Below are 24,073 nucleotides of genomic sequence, written 5' to 3' on the forward strand. Positions count from 1 at the left end.
TCACTGGATTTTTTTCAAGTGACCTAATCCTTTCAGCCGCACTATGGTTCTGGAGTCGACTTAGCCTCTAACAGAAATGAATACCAGGAATATTCTTGGGGGTAAAGGGCGGCCGGCTCGTAAGGCTGACAACCTTACCGCCATCCGTGAGCCGATTTTCTAGAAAATGTGGGAACCTCAACATCTCACAACCCTATCGGCCTCCACGGCCTGTTACAGGGATAGCTTTACTTTACTTACTTTTATGAATATTCGTTTATATTATAGTCGTGCTGATCATTATAAGGTGTACAAATTTCACAAATACATGGACATGTTAATGAACTGCCAAGCTGTTCATGCATTTATATGCCTGTTTATGAAGAGGCAGAGGGTGTTTATGATACGGGATCTTGGGATATGAGTTTTAATTTATATTCTTCAGAAAATTACCAATGTAATCACACACACACACACGTACTCCATCCAATCTAGGAACAAGGGCACGTCACATGTTGTGTTGCCAACCTTACGGAAGAAATGTGCTGTATAGGCATATCTGGATTTCCTGCCGGCGTATAAAGGAAGTATATTGAAAATAGAATTAATAATTTTCTAATGATGACAAAACAGTCTGCGTCACCAACTGATGATGACGTGTCTTTGTTTCAACAGTGGATGGGGCATATTCAGATCCATTTCTGTAGGAACGTGTTACGTACAAGCTGTATCATTTTCAGTAATATAGATAATTTCCTGTTCCGCTGTAGCTGATGTCTTGGGGGAATACTGTTATTGTAGATTTGCCCTCCGTCAGGAATCAACAAAGTGTGGCTGCTGGTGTTAATTGGAGTCGCCATGGTCACTAACATATAGCAAGGTTGTCCAACCTATTTGTAACAATAAACACAAAGGATTATCAGCTCTGAACATTACAAAAGTTTCCAGTCTAAAAGTAATTGAGAAACGTATAAAAGCTGCACTGTGACACGTGTCTAGATTCTTGATAATGCGTTCTGGACTTAGTCCCTTACACTCTTCAATAAGTTATCTCTATCACAATATGTGGCAGTGTTATTCTTTTGTTATATTAATCAGATTTTGTGACTAGTATTATCTTCTGCTACGTTACATCTCATAGTCCGGTAGAAGCTCATAGACGTTCCGGAGGAAAGCGCACAGCACACTCTATCCGCTTAAGTTTGCACTAACTTCGCCGACAAGCGGCGGTCGCTCTGTCGGTATAGTTCGCTTGCGGACTAGAACGATATTATGAAATTAGTAAGGGGCACAACGTAATTGTCCTGCAGGGAGAAATAGAAACCTCGTAGTGAGAATGTCATAAACTCTTCCTGCTCTCATGGTTGTGATTACGGAGAATATCAACTCTTAGAATTTGGTACTATATAGTGCGGTAGAATTTCACCGACGTTTCGGAGGAAAGCGCTATCCCCATCTACATGTTCGAAGAATACGGCTAACAAACAGATGTATTTTGATTATTGGGGTTAATTTTGGATCCCGAAGACGGTGACGAACCGTATCGTATTATTGAAAGGAACAATAATCGAATAGGTTGTTCTATAAGTAACGATCTAAGATCAATATTCGTGAGGCTATCGATTCGAACCTCGGCAGGGTTACTGGCTATCCTGAATTGTTTTTTCATGATTTTCCTCTGTCCTTCCACGCAAGTGCTGATATAGTGCCTAGTCCAGGTTACAATCGATTCATTCCAAATTCTTTCCAATTCATCTGTCATCTCACTCTCCGACGCCATATTGTCTCGACACCGAAAGCATCTTTCATTACGATGAACGATCTGAGGTGGTGAATCTTTATTGCGGAGTAGAATGGCCAAATCACTAAAATATTCGTGATATATTCTGACGTATTTAAAATACTAAATGAGACAGAACGATTCGTAATAACTTACGTGGAAATTTTGTTGTGGATTTGTCCGAATTACCATGAAAAACCACTTACGATGTTTTCCATTAAGCATTTATTGTCAGTGGATTAACTTTCTTTTAAAGCCCCCAACATATTTCTATAAATTAGGATATAGATTTCTCTAAATTGGCTTTAAAGTAAAGTTACCAATATATTTTTTCGGTCACTTAAGTACTTACTTGGTTCCTTTTTAAAAATAAAACAGTTTAACTTCTCCTCTTGGTGTTTTGGAATCACAAGGTGTAAGCTCACTGCTTTCGGTAGACACAGAAATCTCAAAGCAATGAAGGATATGATAACAAAAAATTTAGCTATTCTTTATATCTCTTCCTTTATCTTATCAGTTACTGCGCATATCTCACTTCATTTGTTTTACACCACGTGATATCAAACGTTCAACTCCAAGCTGCAGGCAATATGTTTTGTCGATACCTTGAATACAGAACGTATATAAAGCATCATTTACAACGGAATTTGCCACACATTTCATTGACACTGCGTGTGTACTATGGACCATGAAATGCTTAGGTGAAGAAATTGAAATGGACTAATAAGAAACACGGAGTTACGAACGTAACCCATAAAACCTATTCTTTTTTAAATCTGAACGTACACGCAAAGTTGTAGGTCTGGAACGAGGTCCACTCAGCCACGTGAGGATAATTGAGGAGCTGTTTCAAGGAAACAGTGGCTTCCGTCTAGAAAGAAAGAGATTAACGGCTGTGGGGATTCGTTGCGCTGACCACGCGACGCCCTCTATCCGCAAAAGTTGGCACTAACTTCGCCGACAAGTGGCGGTCGCTCAGTCGGTATAGTTCGTTTTCGGACTACAGGCCACGGAGTTTGTTTTTGTTTTCTTTGTTAAAATACACGCCACGACATACTTCTCTACTCAGCGTCAATAACGCTATTCTTTGCCTAAAACCACCTCGAGTATACATCAGCCCTCAAGACGGAAGAACTGAGTGAGCAACCAAATCTCTTTCATGATGATTTCTATTTTACCGTAGGATGAAACTCTAATCTGGTTAAGAGTACTATCTCGTGGATTTAACGACGTGTAGCCTGGTAGAATTAGACCGAATATACTGGCTCCATCTTCAAGGTAAAGAATAAGCGAATACGGCAAGAAATGAGCAGTAACTCTTGATTTGTTAAATTTTCAAACCCTGAAGATGGAAATTTCAAAGGAACTATACAGGACTGCACGGTGTCTCATGCAAGAAGGCACTATTCTTCATATTCGCCTCTAATCCAAAAGAATCTAGCAACTTTTTAATGATGACGTAATGATCTGCCTCATTAACCGCTACTGATATGCACACGGACATTTTAGACTGACTTTACCAAAGAGGATTTTATTTGTCAACCACCTCTCCCCTCCCCCCACTTGTGTTTAACGTGTGGAGGAGATAATAATGTGATAATAAGTGAAAGTAGTGCTATTGTCTTGCACTTCCATCAGAAGTGAGGGACAGATAAAACCAGAAACAAAGAAAATCTCTTGAAACAACTGATGAGCAGTGCGAAGGTCACGTGATGTCAATGAGAAATGGGGACAGAGGGAATTTGCTGTGACCAACTTTCAGGCCTATTATGCTGGCATTCGTCTTCAGGAGTTAAAACCAATTCAAACTTAAATTGAGGGTGTCCACTCCTTAGGCAAAACGAATAGTTCCTCAACGCCAAAACAAGCTGCACATATAAAGACCACTCTATGTTAAAGGTTCCATTCAATTGGCGATTACAATGGCCGCGTGGTCTCCGTGGCCTGTAGTACGCAAGCGAACTATATCGACCGAGCGACCGTCGCTTTTCGGCGAAGTTAGTGCCAACTTTTGCAGATTTAGGGTGTCACGTGATCAGCGCAACGAATCCCCACGGCCGTTATCTCGATTTTCTAGTTGTAGGTTAGGTCACTGAAATTTTATTTTCCTCCCCACACCACCTAAATAAAGTTTCTCAAATAACAGGAATGTATGCACACCAGTACAATACTCTCTGAGATCCTAATGCAGAAACAGACGACATTCGTGTTGTATGGTGAAGAGTTCGCACCAGATGTTACTTACCAGTACAAAGTGCTCGAGGCTTCTTAATTACTCCAGAACCAGCTGGTGGGACTGCGTGCATAGTTTTAAATTTATGGCGCTGCGAACATGATCAGAAAGCGACTACTCAGGTAGGTGCATCGAGGAAGCCGGGGGGTTTGCGGCTTCATGTATAAATTCATACAATAAAAAAATCTGTATTTATAAGTTTTGAAATTTACCTATATTTTCCTATATTCGCGTGACGGAAATAAAATAAACACATTTTTGTGGAAGTGTACAGGAAATTCCTTATAATAAAATGTTTAACGGAACAAATTGGTTCAAGAGGCAACGGCTGTGACACATATTCCGCAAGTTGTTTGAACTACTGCAATATGAAGAACAGCCGGATATTCAGGGTAAACATTAAAATTTCCAATGTAAATAATCCTGCAATTAGCCACATGTTTTGTTATATACAGACTTACAAAACATGGGTATTAATTATTGTTTTTGGAAAGCTGTGTTCGTAATTCTGTATTTCAGCATCTTGTTGCATATCTTTAATTAAACGTCTATGTATCGCAGTCCGTCAGTAATGCAACTATTATTAAAATATTCACCATTTAACACTTTAACACTTAAGTGTTAAATGGTGGTACATAGATGTTTAATTAAAGATGTGTTTCATTACACTGTCCATGAAAGATGAAATATATGTACTTGTAAACATAATTTTACTAGTTCCGTATGTTTTTAACATTACCGGAGTTGAAATATAGGCGATTTCTGTTTGAATTCAATGCTTTATTAAATCCACATTGCATAACTGTTTTCAGATATTTAAAGTCTCCTGTATTTTTTTAAATGCGCATAAATTTCTAATTTATGTAATTACTTTCCATTATTTCATGTTTATTTGCATCTATATTCCGAACGGGCTGGTCTAATGATACCGAACTTACCTCGTATTTGGGCGGTGCTGGGTTACAATTCAAGACGGGACACCGACCATTCCAACTAACGCTTTTCGTGGGTTTTATCAGTCAACTAAATCAGAAGTAAGCTAAATGATTAAGTCAGGCTGTATCTTGCTTCTGTGAGGCTTACTCTTCAGTTCTGGAGATGTAAGCGCCATGTTACCCTCAAAATTTCAGGCTCTTTCAAAACTACACGAAGTTACAACTCAAAAAATCCATACTGTAAAATGCAAAGTTGTCCATGTTCTTAATAATTAAGCAGGCCGCGCCATAGCTCAAGCGGTTAGTCTCTGGCTTCCCACAGCGTCGGCCTGGGTTCGATCCCGAGTCTGGTAAAGTGGGATCCTATAACCCTACATTCTATACCCCTACTTTATTAATAATTATGTCTTATTTCCATAAGTATGAGATAAATATGAGATAATAAGAAACATAAGAGAGGTGCAGGACAAGAGTCAGTGGTTTACAGACCATGATCCAAGAGACAATGAAGATAATTGAGACAACGAAATGCATCTGCTTGTGAATTTATAAAGAGGAATTCTATTTTTGGGTTACATCATCATGTGTTTCTTTGAAAAATCAATCGTTTCCGATAATCATGTTGCTGTCATAGGACTTAAGGTTCTCACACCAGAGTTTATGAAGAATACCCTCTTCTGGGATATAACGCCTTGTCCGTTAAAAGTCAACCGACGTTTCGGAGGAATATTTCGTCTCCATTTTCACGATCAAAGAATAAACCAAGCAAGAGACCAGCATGGAAAAAATATGAGAAGAAATGTGTTCCCCTAAAAGGGCTGTTGATTTTCAACGGCTTTTTTCTTCCACTTCGCTCTCACTGATTCGCTGATTTCTCAGTTTCATTGATCATTTTTACAGAAGATATGACTCCTTGGACGGGTGATCAGCTCTACCTAAACACAGGACAACACAAACATAGAATAAACGCATACACACACCAAATATGCATCACTTGTGTGGGATTCGAACTCACGATCCAGTCTTCCAAGTGACCGAAGACAGTTCATTCCTTAGATCGCTCGGCTACCGTGACCTACTTCAACGAATTAGACGGTGTTATATCCCAGAAGCTAATATTCTTCATATTGTCACCTTCACAGGTTGAAGAGTAAGTCACGCAAGAAACCATCATGAAGTAGGAGGAGCTGAATTGTTACGTCGCATTTTTGCCTAGAAGACAAGTCTGTAAATAAATACAGCTGCGAGAAGATCAAATATGTCAAATTTATAAAGAAATTGCTGCGGAAATTACAGGCGGTCAATTACACGAAATAACTTGAAAACATATGCTACAGAAGCAAGATACCTGAGGACTACTGGCAGTTCTGATTCGCATGAACTCACTGCTTCCTGTCTTCTTTGCTTCAGTTGACACGCATGCGCTGTGGGTCTGCAGAAGCCTCCTGGAAGAAACTCCAAAATTTCTGATTTAATCCGAAATACTTTGCGTCTTTGATGTTGTCTGGTAGCTTTCTGTTGAGGGTTTCTGGTAGGAAGGCTGTGGCTATAGTCCCAAGACTGGCCATCGAGCCTAGCACGATGTAAGGGTACTTCTGGTTCAAGTGAGAGCCCTGTGAACATTAAAGACGAATTTCAGTGATCTCAAGAAGAAAAATAAAAACTGAATCATGATTAGTGAAGATGGATATATTTTCTTTTCCTTCGAACCACAGCCCCAGTGGGCCTAGGCCTACCTCCATGAACTTCTCCATTCACTTCGGTTTTTCTAGATGTTACACATTAGGTAGGACTCCTTGGGCGGGTGATCAGCTCGTCTCAGGGCCTCAACCTGTATACAAACACAGAAAAACGCACACACACAAACTAAACATCCATGCCCTGAGCGGGATTCGAAATCACGATCCCGCTTGCCAAGCGAGCGAAGACCGTACATGCCTTAGAACGCTCGGCTACAGTGACCGGCTAAAGATGGATATTACCTGTGATAATATTAAATATTACTGAAGAAAAATAGTATTGAGGAGCTCCATCATTTGCACTCTTCACCAAATAATCAAATTAAAAAAGATTAGTAATTAAAAATTGTATCGTTGGAATTATGAAATTTTCACTGACACTGCAATCCACTTTGACTCTGGCCTCTGATTTTCAGTTTCATGATCTTTTAAAGATGGTAGGACTCCGTGGATGTGTGCTGTAATTCAGTGAGGCTATTATAGTTCCTATGTTAAAACCCGTTGCCAGGAAACGGATAATGGAGACTACAACTGATTGAGGACATTAGTGTAACAGTGAAATGTAAAATGTAGAAAACGCGACAGTTGTATAGTTGTTTGTAGTATGACCTGTAAGTAATCAGTAAGCCCATTTCATCCAATCTATATCCCGCCTATAGTCACTCCTCCAAAATGCGTGACAATATCAAGAAACTACAAATGTAGTTTGTTCAGGGGAACAGTTATTAGTTACAGAGTTAGAATGACTTTCTTACCAAGTACACCACGTAAGGGGCGAGAACACTTGCCACATTTCCTGCTAGGTTAGCAAAGGACATTCCAGTCTGCCTGAGGCAAGTAGGGAATATCTCCATAGCCTGCAGGTAGCACACGAAATTTGTTATGGTAATGCAGAACTTGATGAAGATTACAACTGCAGTGCTTAGATCGTGTAAACTCGGTTCTGAAACAAAACAAAAACAATCCACTCGCCTTTCACATTCAATTTTATTTTGATACAAGTTTCTTAATTTCAATGTTAAGAATTCGTGAGGCTTAACCTCCGTTCTCCTAAACTAACTTTATGAACCTAAGCCCATCTTGGGGAGCACACAGTTGTGTAACTACTCAGGAAATGCCCAAAATTTTATGAAACCTGAAGGTTTACCTCCGTGTTCACAAGAGTCCTCAACTTATTACTATCCTGAGCCAGATCAATCCAGTCCATATCCCCCATTCTATGTCCCTCAGATCCATTTTAATATTATCCACACAACTATTTGGTTATTTTCTTTTTCCTTGTCACTACAGCCCCAGTGGGCCTAGGCCTACCTCCATGAACTTCTCCGTTCACTTCGGTTTTTCTAGATCTTACACATACGTTAGGACTCCTTGGGCGAGTGATCAGCTCGTCGCAAGGCCTCTGCCTGTAGACAAACACAGAAAAAAGCACAAAAACATCCATGCCATGAGTGGGATTCGAACCCACGATCTCGGCTTCCGAGCGAGCAAGACAGTGCATGCCTTAGACCGCTCAGCTACCGTGACCGGTCTCTTGGTTATTTTCGTCTCGTTTCTTCTGGTCTTACCATTAATATCGCAGTTAATTAGCTAAGTAGTCAGTCGAACTATCGATCGATCAATCGATTCATCGATGTTACATATGCCGATATTTTCAAGGAACTAGAAACATATTTGAAGCCGGCCCATGAGGCCGAGTGATTATCAGGTTCGACTAAAATCGCATTTAAGTCAAAGTGCTTAATGCGACTGTGAGTCACAGTTCCAAGTTAAGTGTGTCCTCTGACAAAACGTCATGAACCATCCCCGGTTTACGAACTGAGGAAATGTCCTCCGGGAATGAGTGTAGATGTGAATATATTGAATTAATAATCGCGTATGGCCGACAAGGAGTAGTCCTCCAGCTTGGGTGTTAGTCAGGGATCTAACAACTCCTCAGCTTAAAAATACAGTATGTTAAAAAAGTTAAGCAGGATTTGAATGGAATTCTGGAACGAGCTAAGGAGACTAGACATTCATCAAGAATGGAAAGAAAGGAAATGTGTACAAAAATTTCGGTAGAAATTGAAGTAAGGCCATCATTTGGGTGACCCAGGCGCAGATGAAAGGATAATATTAAAGTAGATCCTAATAAAAAGAATTTGGGTGGATGTGAGGTTATTTAATCAGGCTCATGACAGTAACCAGTGGAGAGTTCTTGTGAAGAAGGCGATGAATCTTCGGTTTTTATAAAACTAGGTGGAAACTATTAGCTTTTCATGAAGGATTATACACCGTGAAGCTAGTATTTTTTTCTAGTAGGGTGGGACTAAGTCCCTTGTACTGCGGCCAATTCTGGCCTATTGTACCAGCCCCAGATGATAGGTGAGGGTAATTGTGGAGCAGTTGGTGGAATGAAGATTGGCAGGGGAAACCTGCCCCAGCGCCACTTTGTCCACCACAAATCCCACTTGACCAGACCCGAGATCGAACCAGGGCCACCGCGGTGGGAAGCCAGCGACTAACCTCTTGAGCTATGGCGCGGCCAGTGGAGCTAGTAACTGACTCACTGTTTACGATTCTTGTGACGCCGAAACATGAGACGCCGACAACGAGGAACGTGACGGTGTGCGTCGATCTCCTTCCGAGCCGATCACTCAGCCACTTGGCAGCGAATCCGGCTGGGAACTCAACTGCAGACTGCCAGAAGAAATTGTAGTACGGGTTTCCGGACATGTTGTTCACGTTGAGTAGCAGTATGATGTAGGAGGCAGCGTTCAGCATCCTAACAAAAACACACCGCACTCAGCAGTACAGCAAACAAAGGATTTGGTTTACAAAGGACTCGGTTAACGAGCAGATCACAATAAATTTTATGTGTATTCGCTTTCAGTCAGACACACCCAATTAAATATGCGATAATTCAGTTCTTTAACGTGGATCTGCATTTCTCGAGAGAGCAGTTATCCAGTGTTCAGTACTTCTTGCTGCAATTTGCTTCGGTTCCGGAGAAACTAGTCGCTTACTGCCTCTGAAAGCTCGTGACCGCTTGTGTTCAGCTAGGATACCTTCCTAATTTACAGTCTTTGCTTGTGATTGATAGGATATCGTCCTAACTGCTAGTGTCTGCTTTTGTTCGCTAGGATAATTTCCAAATATACAGTTTTTGCTTGTGTTCAGCTAGGATACCTTCCTAACTCCCAGGATTTGTTTGTGACAGACAGAACACCATCCTAACTGATAGAATTTGTGTTCGATACGATATCACCCCAAATTATAGTGTTTGGATGTTCTACTCCCAGGAACTCCCGTGCCACATTTTCGAGTTTGGGAATATTTTACAATTCTGTCAGTAACTAGGTAACGTCGCTTCCGATGGTAGGATGACTGGTGAATGATATATTTGAAAGTATCTGGACGGAAGCCGTGGTAGTCCAGTGGAGCAGATATCCCAGTATTTGCCTGAAGAGACTGAGAAATACGACAAAAACCTCAATCAGAATAGTTGGTCACATGGCCAAGATTTGAACCGAGTACTGCAGGAATATAATGCTGGATTATTATTTCTACATCAGACTGTTGGATTCTATTCGTGTTTTTATAAATTTGTTCTAAAAATAATTTGTGAAGATTAGGTTTTTACGGAAAAATTATCACCTAAATACTGCATTTTTTTTACAAATTACATATAAATTTGCATGCATTTTCATAAGTTTTTCCCAAATAAATAGGTAAGAACAAAAATCTGTACATGTCATAACATTCGTAATCTAATTTTTTGTCATCGGCGTACCAAATTTTGTCCAAAACGTTTTCCTACAAGCTGATGACAAGACCGAAAATACGTTGCGTTCTACAGGGTGAATCGTATAGAACCGGCCCGATGAATTTGCTAATTCCGCAGGTGATGCATATAACCGCTCACAATTACGACATAATAATCCGTTGGCCGTGCTCAGTCGAATGGTGTGCGCATGATTCGGCAAGTGGCAGCCCTTATGCTTCAAGGTCAAGGACAATGCCGAAACGTGTCTGCAGTGCGCAGGCGACAGTCATGGAGTACACTGTTGAACAGCAAGTGTTTCTAATGCCTACTTGAAAAGGGCGGACACTTTCAACAGCAAGTGTTTCTAATGCCTACTTGAAAACGGCGGACACTTTCAACACTTGTTCTGATCACGCGCACAATCCAAGATAAGATATGTGTAAATTAATTTAATATCTGTATGGTATATTTTATATTACACCTCATTTCGTCGGGCCGGTTCTATATGAATCACTCTGTATTATTACGATAGATGTTAATGAATAATGGGTAGATCAGTATTTCAAATGATACAATCGTGGATTCGTTGAAGATAATATCCCGCCATTCTTGCAAGAAGACAGAAGAAACCCACCGAAATTCGGGCTCAATACCGTAGCTGAGGTGGCGACTCCCAGATACACATGTAGAGCTATAGGGTCAGTGTTTATGTGTCCGTACCAACAGATGACGAGGAGGACGGTGTTCGTGGCTAGTCTCACGCTAGACATGAAGCTGGCCGGGCCGTACACAACGCCCTTGCTCTGCTCCGCAAAGTTGCGCAAGGTGTCCTCAGCACTAGCCGGCAAGAGCTGCTTGTTTATCCTGGCGATGTACCTTAAGGACCTCATGCACCGTAAGATCTTTCCCCCACTCGCCAGCCATCGGGGCGACTCCGGGAATAAACTGTAGGTAAGCACAAATATTATATGTCGCAACTGCCAAATGCACTGTGCAATTCCATTAAATACAGTGATATTTTTATGGAAGTGAAACATGTGCTCTCACATTAGGGAACAAAAGAGACGGGGGATGTTTGAGAATAGGGTGCTGAAGAGAATATTTGGAAGTAAGAAGGAAGTATAGTAACAGAAATCCGGAGAAATTACACAATGAGAAATTTTAATAATTGTTATCTTCACTAATATGCCCCGATCAAGGAGGATGAGATGGGCGGGAAATGTAGCACTTGTAACAGAGAAATAACTAAAGGTAAAAATGTTGGGTAGGGAAATTTTAAGGAAAAATGGTTGGACGCATATCAGTATATGGGGGATTCATATTGGATAAACCTACACTTAAGCAAGTTTTCTCGAATTACTTCTATTTCCCTTACTTACCTACTTACTTACTTACTTACTTACTTACTTACTCATGGAGCTGAGCCCTTCTGGAGGAGCCGCCAATTCTGCAGCTACTCAAGAATTTCTCAGCATTTTATGGAACCCGAAGGTTCATTACCGTGTTCACAAGAGCCCTCCACTGGTCCATATCCTGAGCCAGATCTATCCAATCCATACCATCCCATTCTATCTCTCTACGATCCATTTTAATATTGTCCACCTACCTACACCTTGGTCTTCCCAGTGGTCTCTTTCCTTCTGGCTCTATCCCACCAATATCCTATACGCATTCCTCGTCCCCCCATTCGTGCTACATCACCTGCCCACCTCATCCTCCTTGACTTGATCATTCTAATTATACTTGGAGAAGAGTACAAGTTATGAAGCTCCTCATTATGCTCCATATTCATTAGGGAATCTATCGTCGGAGGTACATAGTCTCTATAGTCTATATAGTTATTAAATAACCAATTTAAAGAGCACTTTGAAGGTGTAGTTGCATATGTGGGGAAAATATTAAAATTGACCTTAAAAGAAGAGGGTGAGAGGACTTGGAGTGGGTTTATCTGACTCAGAATAAATACTAATGGCGGATTTGGTTGGGGGGAAACAATACAGCATATGAGGCTTCCTTAAGTTTCAGGGAATTTCCAGACTCTCTGGGCGATTGTTAGCTTCCCAATAAGAACCCTGTTTGATGTAATTAGTTATTATTAATTATGTCAAACTATTTCTTTTTTCTGAAACGCTGTTTGGGTGGCGTTAGCCTTAAAATTCCCGATTTGTGCCCCTCTGTGCACACAATTAATGAATTTTTGTTAACAGAAAAAAAAAATTGTATTGAATTATTTTTATTCTTTGAGAACCCACCGTAACATTAGATTCAGGAAATATAAGTTAGTTTTTGTTGTTTTCACTCAGGTCATTTCGAAGTGGGTGGCCCCAGACTACAAAAAGGTAACACGTAAACATAATCAGAAGCTCAAATCTCATAAGAATTAATGTGAACCGTTCCATAAAGCGGAGACGGCAAATGACATTGCAGTTCTACCTCTGGGCGCAGATTAAGATGGCGACTGCCGGGAAGAGAGGCAGGAGAACGAAGCTGACCCAATCGCCTGTAAGCCAGGCCACCAGCGGTACGAGACACATTCCTCCTGTCCAGCCCAGTGACTGCAGCATCACAACTCTGGCCCTGCTTTCGGCGGAAGACAGCTCTATACCTGCAGAAACACATATTCCTGGAGCACCTAGTACAGTCTGAGTGAATCACTAACGCGAAAAACAAATTTTCGTGAACAATTGTTACAAAGATGCATTTCACATATAGGGTTAGCCTTGATTACGTTACCTTGGAAACAAAATCGATTGCTGCTCGGTAGACTATTGTTGGTTGCTGAATACAGAACAACAATTAAGTCCGTCCGACGTTCCTTCCAATCCTACAAATCAATCTGCTACATACTGTGAAAGAAGTTAGCAACTGAAAGTTTTCACACGTCCAGTGACCATCCCTTTATAATCTTTCTGAAGTTTACGTGTATATCATTAGGTCCGTGAATGAGGAAATAGGAACAATTGGCTTGAGGGCCTTTATTAAAAACATCTGGCACGGGATGTGTCCTGTAATTGGGAAGGGTATCTGAGCCGGAACCCGCTTAGAATTTGCCCTTCTGGCTACTGCTTCTTGAGCCAGTTACCCTTCTGATCACTACTTGTCGGACCAGTTACCTTTAACATCACAACTTCCTGAAACATTTACCCTTCTGATTAAAAACCTGTTGAGCCAGTTACTCTTCAAACATTACTTGCTGAAACAATTACCCTTCTTATTACAGCCTGCTTAGCCAATTACCATTCTGATCACGACTTGCTGAACCAGTTACCTTTAAGATCACAACTTTCTGAAACAATTGCCCTTCTGATCACGACTTACGGAACCAGTTACCTTTAAGATCACAACTTTCTGAAACAATTGCCCTTCTGATCACGACTTACGGAACCAGTTACCTTTAAGATCACAACTTTCTGAAACAATTGCCCTTCTGATCACGACTTACGGAACCAGTTACCTTTAAGATCACAACTTTCTGAAACAATTGCCCTTCTGATCACGACTTACGGAACCAGTTACCTTTAAGATCACAACTTTCTGAAACAATTGCCCTTCTGATCACGACTTACGGAACCAGTTACCTTTAAGATCACAACTTTCTGAAACAATTGCCCTTCTGATCACGACTTACGGAACCAGTTACCTTTAAGATCACAACTTTCTGAAACAATTGCCCTTCTGATCACGACTTACGGAACCAGTTACCTTTAAGATCACAACTTTCTGAAACAATTGCCCTTCTGATCACGACTTACGGAACCAGTTACCTTTAAGATCACAACTTTCTGAAACAATTGCCCTTCTGATCACGACTTACGGAACCAGTTACCTTTAAGATCACAACTTTCTGAAACAATTGCCCTTCTGATCACGACTTACGGAACCAGTTACCTTTAAGATCACAACTTTCTGAAACAATTGCCCTTCTGATCACGACTTACGGAACCAGTTACCTTTAAGATCACAACTTTCTGAAACAATTGCCCTTCTGATCACGACTTACGGAACCAGTTACCTTTAAGATCACAACTTTCTGAAACAATTGCCCTTCTGATCACGACTTACGGAACCAGTTACCTTTAAGATCACAACTTTCTGAAACAATTGCCCTTCTGATCACGACTTACGGAACCAGTTACCTTTAAGATCACAACTTTCTGAAACAATTGCCCTTCTGATCACGACTTACGGAACCAGTTACCTTTAAGATCACAACTTTCTGAAACAATTACCCTTCTGATCACGACTTGCTGAACCAGTTACCCTTTGATTAGAACTATCTTAGCCAGTTACCCTTTTGATGTCTGCGTGCGATTCAATTACGTCACATCCTTGGTGACGTACATCTTATGCTCTGGAAAATCACACCCGGAGTTACGTTTTCTTTACCGGTGGTGGTGGCAGCAAAACAAAGGGACGACAGAGAGCTGTGTCCGATGAAGACTGTGACGAGGTACAGGTAGTAATGAGGAGCCGCCACTACGGATAACCCGCGGCCCACAATCAGCAGGGTGAGCGCCAAAAGGAACACAGGTCGCCGGCCTATGCTAAGAGAGAGAAACATAATTGCAGCTCTATCATGTACTGTACTTTAATTGGCCTCGGCACAGTAAGTAAGTCTCGCTACAGGTTCACTGAAATGGTACAACCCTTCAGTTGAATTTATTGCTCTCCACTTTACCCCCCAGGAAGATTCCTGTTACTCATTTCTGTTAGAGGTTGAGTCGGCCCCAGGGCCATAGTGCGGCTGGAAGGATTAAGTAAACTGAAAATTCTAATGGCCTCTATTGACCTTACTGAATACCTCTGACACTAAGTTTTTTTTAAATTTCCTTTTACATGGACATGAGTACAAAATTTTTTATATACAGGGCGTTCAATCAAGGAGGAAACTTCGCAACACCGCTGACCTGGCCCAATATTCCTCACAGATTGCTCCTGTAACTGTAACGGCGTGCGTTTTTCAGCGTTAACGACTCATTCTGCTATCAGCAGTTAGAGCAGCAATCTGTGAGGAATGTTGGGCCGGATCAGCGGTGTTGCGAAGTTTCCTCCTTAATTGAACGTACTGTATAAATGGGACTAAGACAAAGAATAACGCTGAGATACTTGCCAGTGTTCTTGCTTACGGGCTTAGTTAATAATTGATCCTTTTTATTCTCCCTTTTTCGGGAGTACGAATACAAAATTCCACCCATATAGAAGAGAGTGGGGTAAGGCGCAAGGCTGAAGAAGCATGCTGTTGTATTGAGCTTAGAAGGGTTGATTAATCACATAAAATTAATTTTAAGTCGGGATTGACCATTGCACCTCATTAAACAAATATGATATTAAGTTATACAAAACCCATAACTACTTATATCTTCAAAAAATTTACAGCGAATCACCACCACCTACACCCTAAAATTACCCCCTTTACATTTATGTTATGTATATAAATAAATTTTTAAAAATTCTTGCCCTTTTAAAATAATCTTCATATATTCACACCGAACACAAAAACATTTAACTTAGAAACAGAGAAAAGTACATCCATTTTAATCATATTATTTAGCAGTTAAATAATATATTCATTGTTCATTTACACATTCCTGATGATGGTCAGTTAGATTGAAACATGTAGTGTAATTACTATAATAAACAAATTAAATAATTATTCTACTAACTTCAATAGTTTCAATCAAACCAAAGTTTGTTGTGTGAAGGCAGAAAATACAAATATTATGCCGGGCGTTAGCTATTGTACATAAGGTAAAGGTAAAGATGCCCCTTGCTTAACTAATTAAGCACTACGCCATGAAGGTGTATGGGGTAGTGGATGTATAGATCCATATGTTCTTGTCCGCATTATTTGGAGTTGAGTGGTCAGTTTCACGCCCTGGCTGCTTTATCTCAGGGGAAAGAACCCCTTTCCCATTGGATACGCGGCTGGGTGGGCCCCAGAACCGGTCTGGACGACGTGGTGAGGAGAAAATACTTGTCACTACCGGGGCTCGAACTCCAAACACTCGGTCGCCCATCCCTTAGCCAGTCACTATGCCGACCATTGTAGGAGGTATATTCAAAATATATCATCTATTTTTTCTTATGGTGTAGGAGGTATAGTATCTACTCAGTTGGCCCGGTAAAGAAAGCTTGTCTTGGAAGATGGACTTTTAAAAATTTGTATATTTATGGCTAAATTCTGTCATGCAGTTACTGGAACATAATAGCGATAGACAAGCTCCTTCTAACGGACCCAGCTGACTTCACCTTACACATAATGACGGAATCTAATACAGTTTCCGACTTTTTAAAATATATTATGGTATGTAGACCCGTTGCTAGGAAACGACTACAAAATAAGCAGCTATACAACAGCTGCTTCTAAGTAATGGCTCTCTAAACAGCGGCCATTGCTAGTTAATGAACTCACAGATAACACCGATGAGAAAAATACCATAGTCAAAGAGCAATGCGCAGAATAATATCTGTAGAATGAATAGACAACTGTCAGAATCATCTGGAGAAACACATAGGATATTATGAAGTGTCCATATCTACGGGGGCAGTGATGCAGTAAGCTTACGTGTCTGACATATGTCCAAACGAGATGGTGCCCACGGCTTCTCCAATCTGCGTGGCAACGAAAGTGTTTGTGACGTATAAACTTTTGTCACACACCCAGTTTTCTTGCGAAGGGACTGTTCTGGAAAACCACCTCCGGTCGTATTCCCACCCATACTGACAGCCTGCAACGTGACAAGTAATCAGCGGAGGAAGAGGGCTTTACAAGCATCACAAATATCACAAGGTACTCGTAAAAAGAAAAGGTAAAACGACCCCTGTAACAGGCCATGGAGATCCATAATGTTGTGAGACGTCGAGGCTCCTACATTTTCTAAACAATCGGCTTACAGATGGAAGTGAGGTTGTCAGCCTTACGAGCCGGCCGCCCTTTACCTCCTGGTACTCATTTCTCTTAGGGTAAAGGGAAGACACTTACTCTACTGGGTCCCTCAGAAAGAGCTCTTTCTGAGGGACCCAAATGAGAAGATGTCTTCCCTTTACGCTAATCTGACAACAGAAAACAGATCCAGTTTCCGAAATATCGTGTTTTCTAGTCTCTAGAATACCGGACGATGGAAAAGTAAAAAAAAAAATAAATCTAAGTGTTGTATACCATTGTCAGAACCCTTTAGAATCTAATAAATTCAGACCACGACTGTAAATATTTTATGGAATGCGTTTTTCTTATGTGGCATGGAAGAGACTAAATTTCTGATGTTGATTGTTTTAAACCATTTTCATCCTTCAAATTCTTGCCTCTAAATCACGCAGAGGGACAGTTTACTTACTGGTAACATTGACGCCGCTTGTATTACGAGCCCAGATCATCGGCCCTGTTAAGTTGTACATTTCACATTTGCTGTAGGCATTATTTTCCTCACTGCCCCTGCCCCTGAAATGTGGAAGGGAAAGAACTTTCAGCATTGAAGTCACGTAATTCTTAAATATAGACATTGTGGCATGAACGTCAGTTAACCTAAAATATTCTCTCGTATTAACTGGAATTTTGGCACTTAAACCAGCCTTTCAACTTATAGAACAGCATTACAGCATTGTGAATTGAGCACAGAACACGGAGGATATAATTTCGAATAACTATTGTTAATTCAGTGAGTAATAAAGTAATTTATAATTTATGTAGTATACATTTTATTAAACCGATAACAGATTTTTAGTCACTCTGTATATCTAATTATTACGTCAGTCAATATTTCCATAACAACGCCAAATATATACAGAGTGTCCTAGGAAGGAAGGTAGGTATTCTGGGAGATGGTATTATCGGTCATTATAAGCAAAATTTATATTATGTACATGTTATCTATTCTGAACGGTTTCCGAGATACAGCTATTTCACTGTACAGTAGTTTGGGTTTGGCGCCCAATATCGTCCTTCCCTCCCGCATGTGAATTAATGTACGGCGTCAGTTGGCCGTTGTGACTGCTGATACTGACATTGTAGGAGTGTTGTGAAACATGCTCCACATCTTCACAAATTCCGAATGTACTGATATGCTGCATGCTGTCTCCACACGAGTTGCAAAGTGCACTGATGCTGAAGTGGAATTTTCGAAAATGTATTTTACTAGTTACGGTATAGAAAACCGAAATTAACGGCCGTGGGAATCCGTTGCGCTGACCACGTAACACCCCCTATCCACAAAGAGTTGGTACTAACTTCAGCCACAAGCGGCGGTCGCTCGGTCGGTATAGTTCGCTTACGGACTACAGGCCACTGAGTTCTTGCTTTCATTACACTAGGTAAACTGTACCAACTTTATCACCTGAACAATAAATACCGGCACTAGAAACAGTACGCAATATCTCTTTCTTATCAACAGTTTTGGAACTGTACAGTGGAATAACTCTCTCTAGGAAATCGTTCGGAATACGACAAACGTACATATATATACTTCTTTTGCTTAGAATGGCCGATACTATTACCTCCCAGAATACTTACTTTCCTCATGGGACACTCTGTGTATAGCAGGATAAAATGTATGCGATGAATTGATAGCATTTGGAAGAATAAAATTATTGACTACATGAGGTCATACTGCGGCTTTTACCTCAAGATACTGTGGAAAACCACGAAATTTCTCACTGAAAATAGTAGTTGTCACGGGCGAGATTCGAACTGAGTACCTCCTGAATACTAAGACACACCGCTAGGTGATTAAGATACAACACCTTGGTAATGTGAGATTTTTCCATTCCGATGGGTTAAAATTAGTTGATGCTCTTCCAGGTACGTAACACCAGTGGTCGGGCACTTCCATTGCAAGAACCAAAGTGTACACACTCGTGACACCAACCGCTACAGCACAGAAGTTGAAGAGACCGTTGAAGAGCTTCTGGAAGCCGCCCACAGCATCCACTTGCTGTATCAGTTCATCCATCAACTCTGCACCATCATGGTTGGGCAGCAACCCTTCTGTTGACCTCGCGTCCTCGCGTTCCATTGTGGCGGTCTGAAGAAGCGAGAAGACAAATATTGAGGTCCTATCAGTGTCTTAAGGTATCTCTGAAGGTACGTCATCGCCAGTCAGTGATGCAAATTATTGCGTCATCATGAGAAATGTACTATATCCTAATTTCGCGGTGAAGGTAACCAAAATTGTCATATTGACATGATTTTTAACCCACGCTGTTTTTATCCCATAAGGATGCCTACTGAATGTTGGCTTACATTGAGAATTGTCGTGACAGATTATAGCGATAATCACTTACACATTGAACTGAACCCTTCTTGAGAAGCCGCCAATTGTGCATGTACTCAAGAACTTGCCAGCATTTTATGGAACCCAAGGTTCACTACTGTTTTCACAAGAGCCCTCCACTGGTCTCTATCCTGAGCCATATCATCCCAATCCATACCGTCCCATTCTATCTCTCTAACATGTAGAAACCTGTCCTGATTTTTTTTTTCGCTGCAAGAATACACACAACAAAATGTTAGCTGTTAATACGCACTGCAAGTATTTTTTAAAAATTGCTGAACATGGCCAATATTGTAGCCTGCCAGACCCTTGGAGGAATCTCCACCCCTAGCAGAGCAGTACGCAACACGCAGCACGCCTAACTCACAGCCTAGGCTGGGGTTGTACAACCCTCTGCTACAAGCGGTTCCGCGTACAGAAAAAAATATTAATTTCGGCAATTTTTAAAAAATACTTGCAGTTCATATTAGCAGCTAAAATTTTGACAGTGGATTTTGTTGTGTGTACTCTTACAGTGAAGAAGAAAATCAGGGCAGGTTTCGACATGTCGGATCAGACCATTCCTTTATAAGATCCATTTTAATATTGTCCACCCACCTACATCTTGGTATTCTCAGTGATCTCTTTCCTTCTGGCTTTCCCACCAATATCTTATATAAATTACGCTTCTCCTCATTCGTGCTACATGTCCTGCTCATCTCATCCTTCTTGACTTGATCATTCTAATTATACTTGGAGAAGAGTACAAGTTATGAAGCTCCTCATTATGCAGTTTTCTCCAACCTCCTGTTACTTCATCTCTCTTCGGTCCAAATATTCTCTTCAACACCCTGTTCTCAGACACCCTCAGTCTATGTCCCTCTCTTCACTCATATACATGAAAAATATATATATGTATACATGCGTGTTAGGGTCTCAGAATGTGGACTATAGCTGGGGTACAACTGGGCCAAAACAGGGGCTCTTTTGATTACAACAATGAAATACGGGGTTTTATAAGCGCCGGAATTCTTTTTTGAACTGCTGATTCATGTCAACAACGATTCTATCTTAATTGTAAGAGAAATTTTGTACCCCTTCTGCGTTCCTCTATATATTGACCTTAAAGGGCAACCACAGAATATCAAGACCCTGCCATAGTGACGGCAAACAAAATGGTTTCATATGGCGTTTGTAAACACTCTTGTAACTTTTACTGTATCCAATTTCATAGATCTGCTATAGGCGTCCATTGGATACCAGCACACTCAAGTGCACACACACAATTCACGTGCCGCTAGCAGTGTTGTATTCTTATAATGTAGTCAGGTGGAAGTTCACTGAAGTTTCGGAGAAAACTATCGTTTCAATATTCAGGGTCGAAGAGTGAGCAAAGCCAGTCATCACATTCCAGGATATAGCACTCTTCACAGTGACCACTGTGAGAGCCACAAATAAAAAAAAAATCACGTGCTGTCGCCATTTTAAAGGACACAATTTGTGGAATATTATTACCATGTCCCTCGCCCGACGCTGGTGCCATAATGAGGCAGCTTTTGAATGGTATGACCTTCGGACCGAGTTTAATGAAAATCGGAAAGTTACTTATCAAGTCGGATATGACTGTCATGCTACAATGAGATAAATTCGAACAATCTTGGGCGTATGCAAAGGCGACTTAAGAACAAGTCTTCGTGTGTGTGTGCTTGTGCGTGCGTGTTAGATTAGATGTTCTCGTAACCGTGACTATGAACAGGCCTGTCTTCTGGGGTGTGACGTCTTTTAGTCCTGTAATGACATCTGATACAACTTGGTTTCTTGCTTGGCTTTTACCTCGGGAACGAAAATTGATGGGGGAAAGGCAGTATTTTCCTCCGAAATGTAACTGCATTCCCCTGGGGTATATGGTGACATGTAGAACACGGTAGCCGAGCGGTCTAAGGCATGCACTATCTTCGCTCTCTCGGAAGCCGGGATCGTAGGTTCGGATCTGTTTCCTGTGAGGTACGGACTGAATTCTTATGTATTATTCCTATACACTGCCGATCAGTGTAACATACTGTGAAAAGCGTTCGGGTGTATAACCAACATTATTCGAATTTTTTGTCATCTGTTTGACCTTTACCTGTGGAATGATCTTATGTGTTGTGTATTCTTAGTCACGAAAAATTTATTTCAGTATTTAAATGTCTTCTTTTTTCTTGCCGGTTTTAATTACAGTAGTAAAAAGGTAATGTTATCCTTGTAACATGCAGTGGAGGCCCATAGGGTTGTGAGACATCGAGGCTTCCACATTTTCTAGACAATCAGTTCACAGATGGCGGTGAGGTTGTCAGCCTTATGCGCCGGCCGCCCTTTACCCCCAGGAATATTCCTGGTACTATTGTTTGAGGCTGAATCGAACGTAGGGCTATCGTGCGGCTGGAATGATTAGATCAAATGAAAATAGAATGACATCATCGGGAAACGAAACAGTGATCTTCCGGCTTGTGGCATAGTGTCTCAATCAGTAGAAAATTATAATATTTCATATTGACATTAATTACGTCACGTAAAGCTTACATTTACAACTGAACGCCCCTGAATATGGCAATATATTGCTGAAATATGTCGGATTAAAGAATTATTTAAAATGTTGTTTTATATGTTACTTTGTGTTTTATAAAAATTTATAATCTTAATATATGTTAATTATCTNCATTTTATATTTGGTAGGATATCTCATACGGGAGATCAGCTCGTCTTGTGACTCCTCCGCACGCAGAACACAACGCAGAAATATGCGGACATATTCCCGCCTGCGCACGGCGCGTTCCTGACTGTCGGTTTTGCTATCAGCGAGCTCTCTCGTCAAAAACAGTTTATTTCGTACACATATCGATACGGAGCCAAAATGCATTGCGCACTTTGATTAACAGAAGCAAAAATAATTATGACACTAAATAAGTGTGATTATATAGATATCATTAAGTACACAATATTTTAGTCACCTGTTCCTACGTCAGGCAGAAGTAGGGCATGGCGGGTGGGAGTAACTGTGACTTTCTTAGGTCACATGTTACAGGTAGTAATGACGTCATCCCCTATGAGGTTGACGAACTGCAGCTGTCTCTTTGGTGGGGACGGTTTTTATGGCTCATACTCACAGGCCATAGCGGATTTTTTCCCCTTAATTCTTCCCATTAGTATCTCTGAGCCACTAAAACCAACCGAAGAAGGAAAATTAAACTTAGCTGTGTGACTCCGTGGCTACATTTTCTAGATAACCGACTCAAAGATGGAGGTGAAATTGTCAGCTTTAAGAGCTGGCCTCACTTTTAACCCCAGGAAGATTCCTGGTACTCATTTCTGTTAGAGGCTGAGTGGACACCAGGGCCATAGTGAGGATTGAAGGATCAGGTCAATTGAAAAATCCAATGACCTCATCCGGATCGAACCCGAGACCTTCCGTCTTGTAGCATAGTGCCTCAACCAACTACGCTACCGCCTGCCTCTTCCTTCTTCATTCTTTCGATTTAATATTCATCAGTCGACCTATTATTCGACGTTATAAAGTTTGAGCTACTCACAGCATCGCTAAATAAGTCACAAATAAATAACTTTGGCTTATGTGCTCTTTGTTCACTTTTGTCTATTATTAGGACCTAATTAACAAAACTTAGCAGTTCTTAAGGTGACTTGTTGCGCATGAACACCTGCGCATACTCGTGCAACTTACTACCCACATGATATGTGACTCAAGTAGGGTATGCTAGCGAATTCCAGAAGAAGTATTATAATGTAGCCATTAGCCACTGCAAAAAAAAAATTGTTACACATTTAATAATCTATCTGCATAAGAATTTTTTATTTCAAATACAGCTGTCGCTCTGATGAAGAGAAGAATAATATCCTAGTACCAAAAAAAAATTAAATAATACAGTGTTTATGTTAATGCAGAGAGATTTACGAAGTAACCTGTTAGGATGACATCTGGAGGCATGATATACATACCAGCTTCCATGAAGATTGGTTCAGGCTTTCGAAGAAGTGGAGATAAATACACAGACACACACACACACACACAGCTAGCAAAGTGATTTCTCGTTAAGTTTAATTTTATCAAATTAAGGAAAAGTGTCCACAGTGTCCAGACCGGTTCCACGTCTCACCCGGCTCCCTACTCCGTGAGTGAAATGGCCAGGGCGTGAAGCTGACCACTCATCTCCATCTGAAGTATAGTTAAGTATGCTTGCACTCACGTTTCCACTCACATGTACGTTTTCATATCGTCGTGTTTAATTAATTATACTCAAATTTATGCGTGATATATGGATTATATTTCTTATTTGAGTTTTAAAAATTATTTTCAATTCCCCGCTGTGTGATTGTTAATTTTTCCAGTCGTATTCGTGTTATATATATATATATATATATA

General features: G+C 40.7%; 1 protein-coding gene across 4 annotated transcripts in view; it reads right to left on the minus strand.

Annotated features, from left to right (window-relative positions):
- The window catches only part of LOC111872668 (beta-alanine transporter), a 30,771-nt gene that overhangs the window by 4,483 nt on the left and 2,215 nt on the right, over positions 1-24,073 (minus strand). For 2 of the 4 annotated variants that reach the window (XR_002844276.2, XR_002844277.2), the window contains exons 2-11: positions 19,148-19,428; positions 17,746-17,849; positions 16,977-17,139; positions 14,798-14,955; positions 12,845-13,016; positions 11,132-11,356; positions 9,216-9,430; positions 7,422-7,609; positions 6,276-6,540; positions 702-869 (exon numbers count right to left, since the gene is read on the minus strand). Coding sequence is in view for 2 of the 4 variants with exons in the window: in XM_023866773.2 (XP_023722541.1) it covers positions 6,334-6,540; positions 7,422-7,609; positions 9,216-9,430; positions 11,132-11,356; positions 12,845-13,016; positions 14,798-14,955; positions 16,977-17,139; positions 17,746-17,849; positions 19,148-19,419 (1,704 nt within the window). In the remaining 2 variants the exon portion in view is untranslated. Of the gene's footprint in view, positions 1-701; positions 870-6,174; positions 6,541-7,421; positions 7,610-9,171; positions 9,431-11,131; positions 11,357-12,844; positions 13,017-14,797; positions 14,956-16,976; positions 17,140-17,745; positions 17,850-19,147; positions 19,429-24,073 lie in introns of those variants that run through there. The other 2 variants (XM_023866773.2, XM_023866774.2) reach the window with 2 other exon arrangements.

The sequence above is a fragment of the Cryptotermes secundus genome, unplaced genomic scaffold, assembly GCF_002891405.2.
Source record: "Cryptotermes secundus unplaced genomic scaffold, Csec_1.0 scaffold61, whole genome shotgun sequence".
NCBI lineage: Eukaryota > Metazoa > Arthropoda > Insecta > Blattodea > Kalotermitidae > Cryptotermes > Cryptotermes secundus.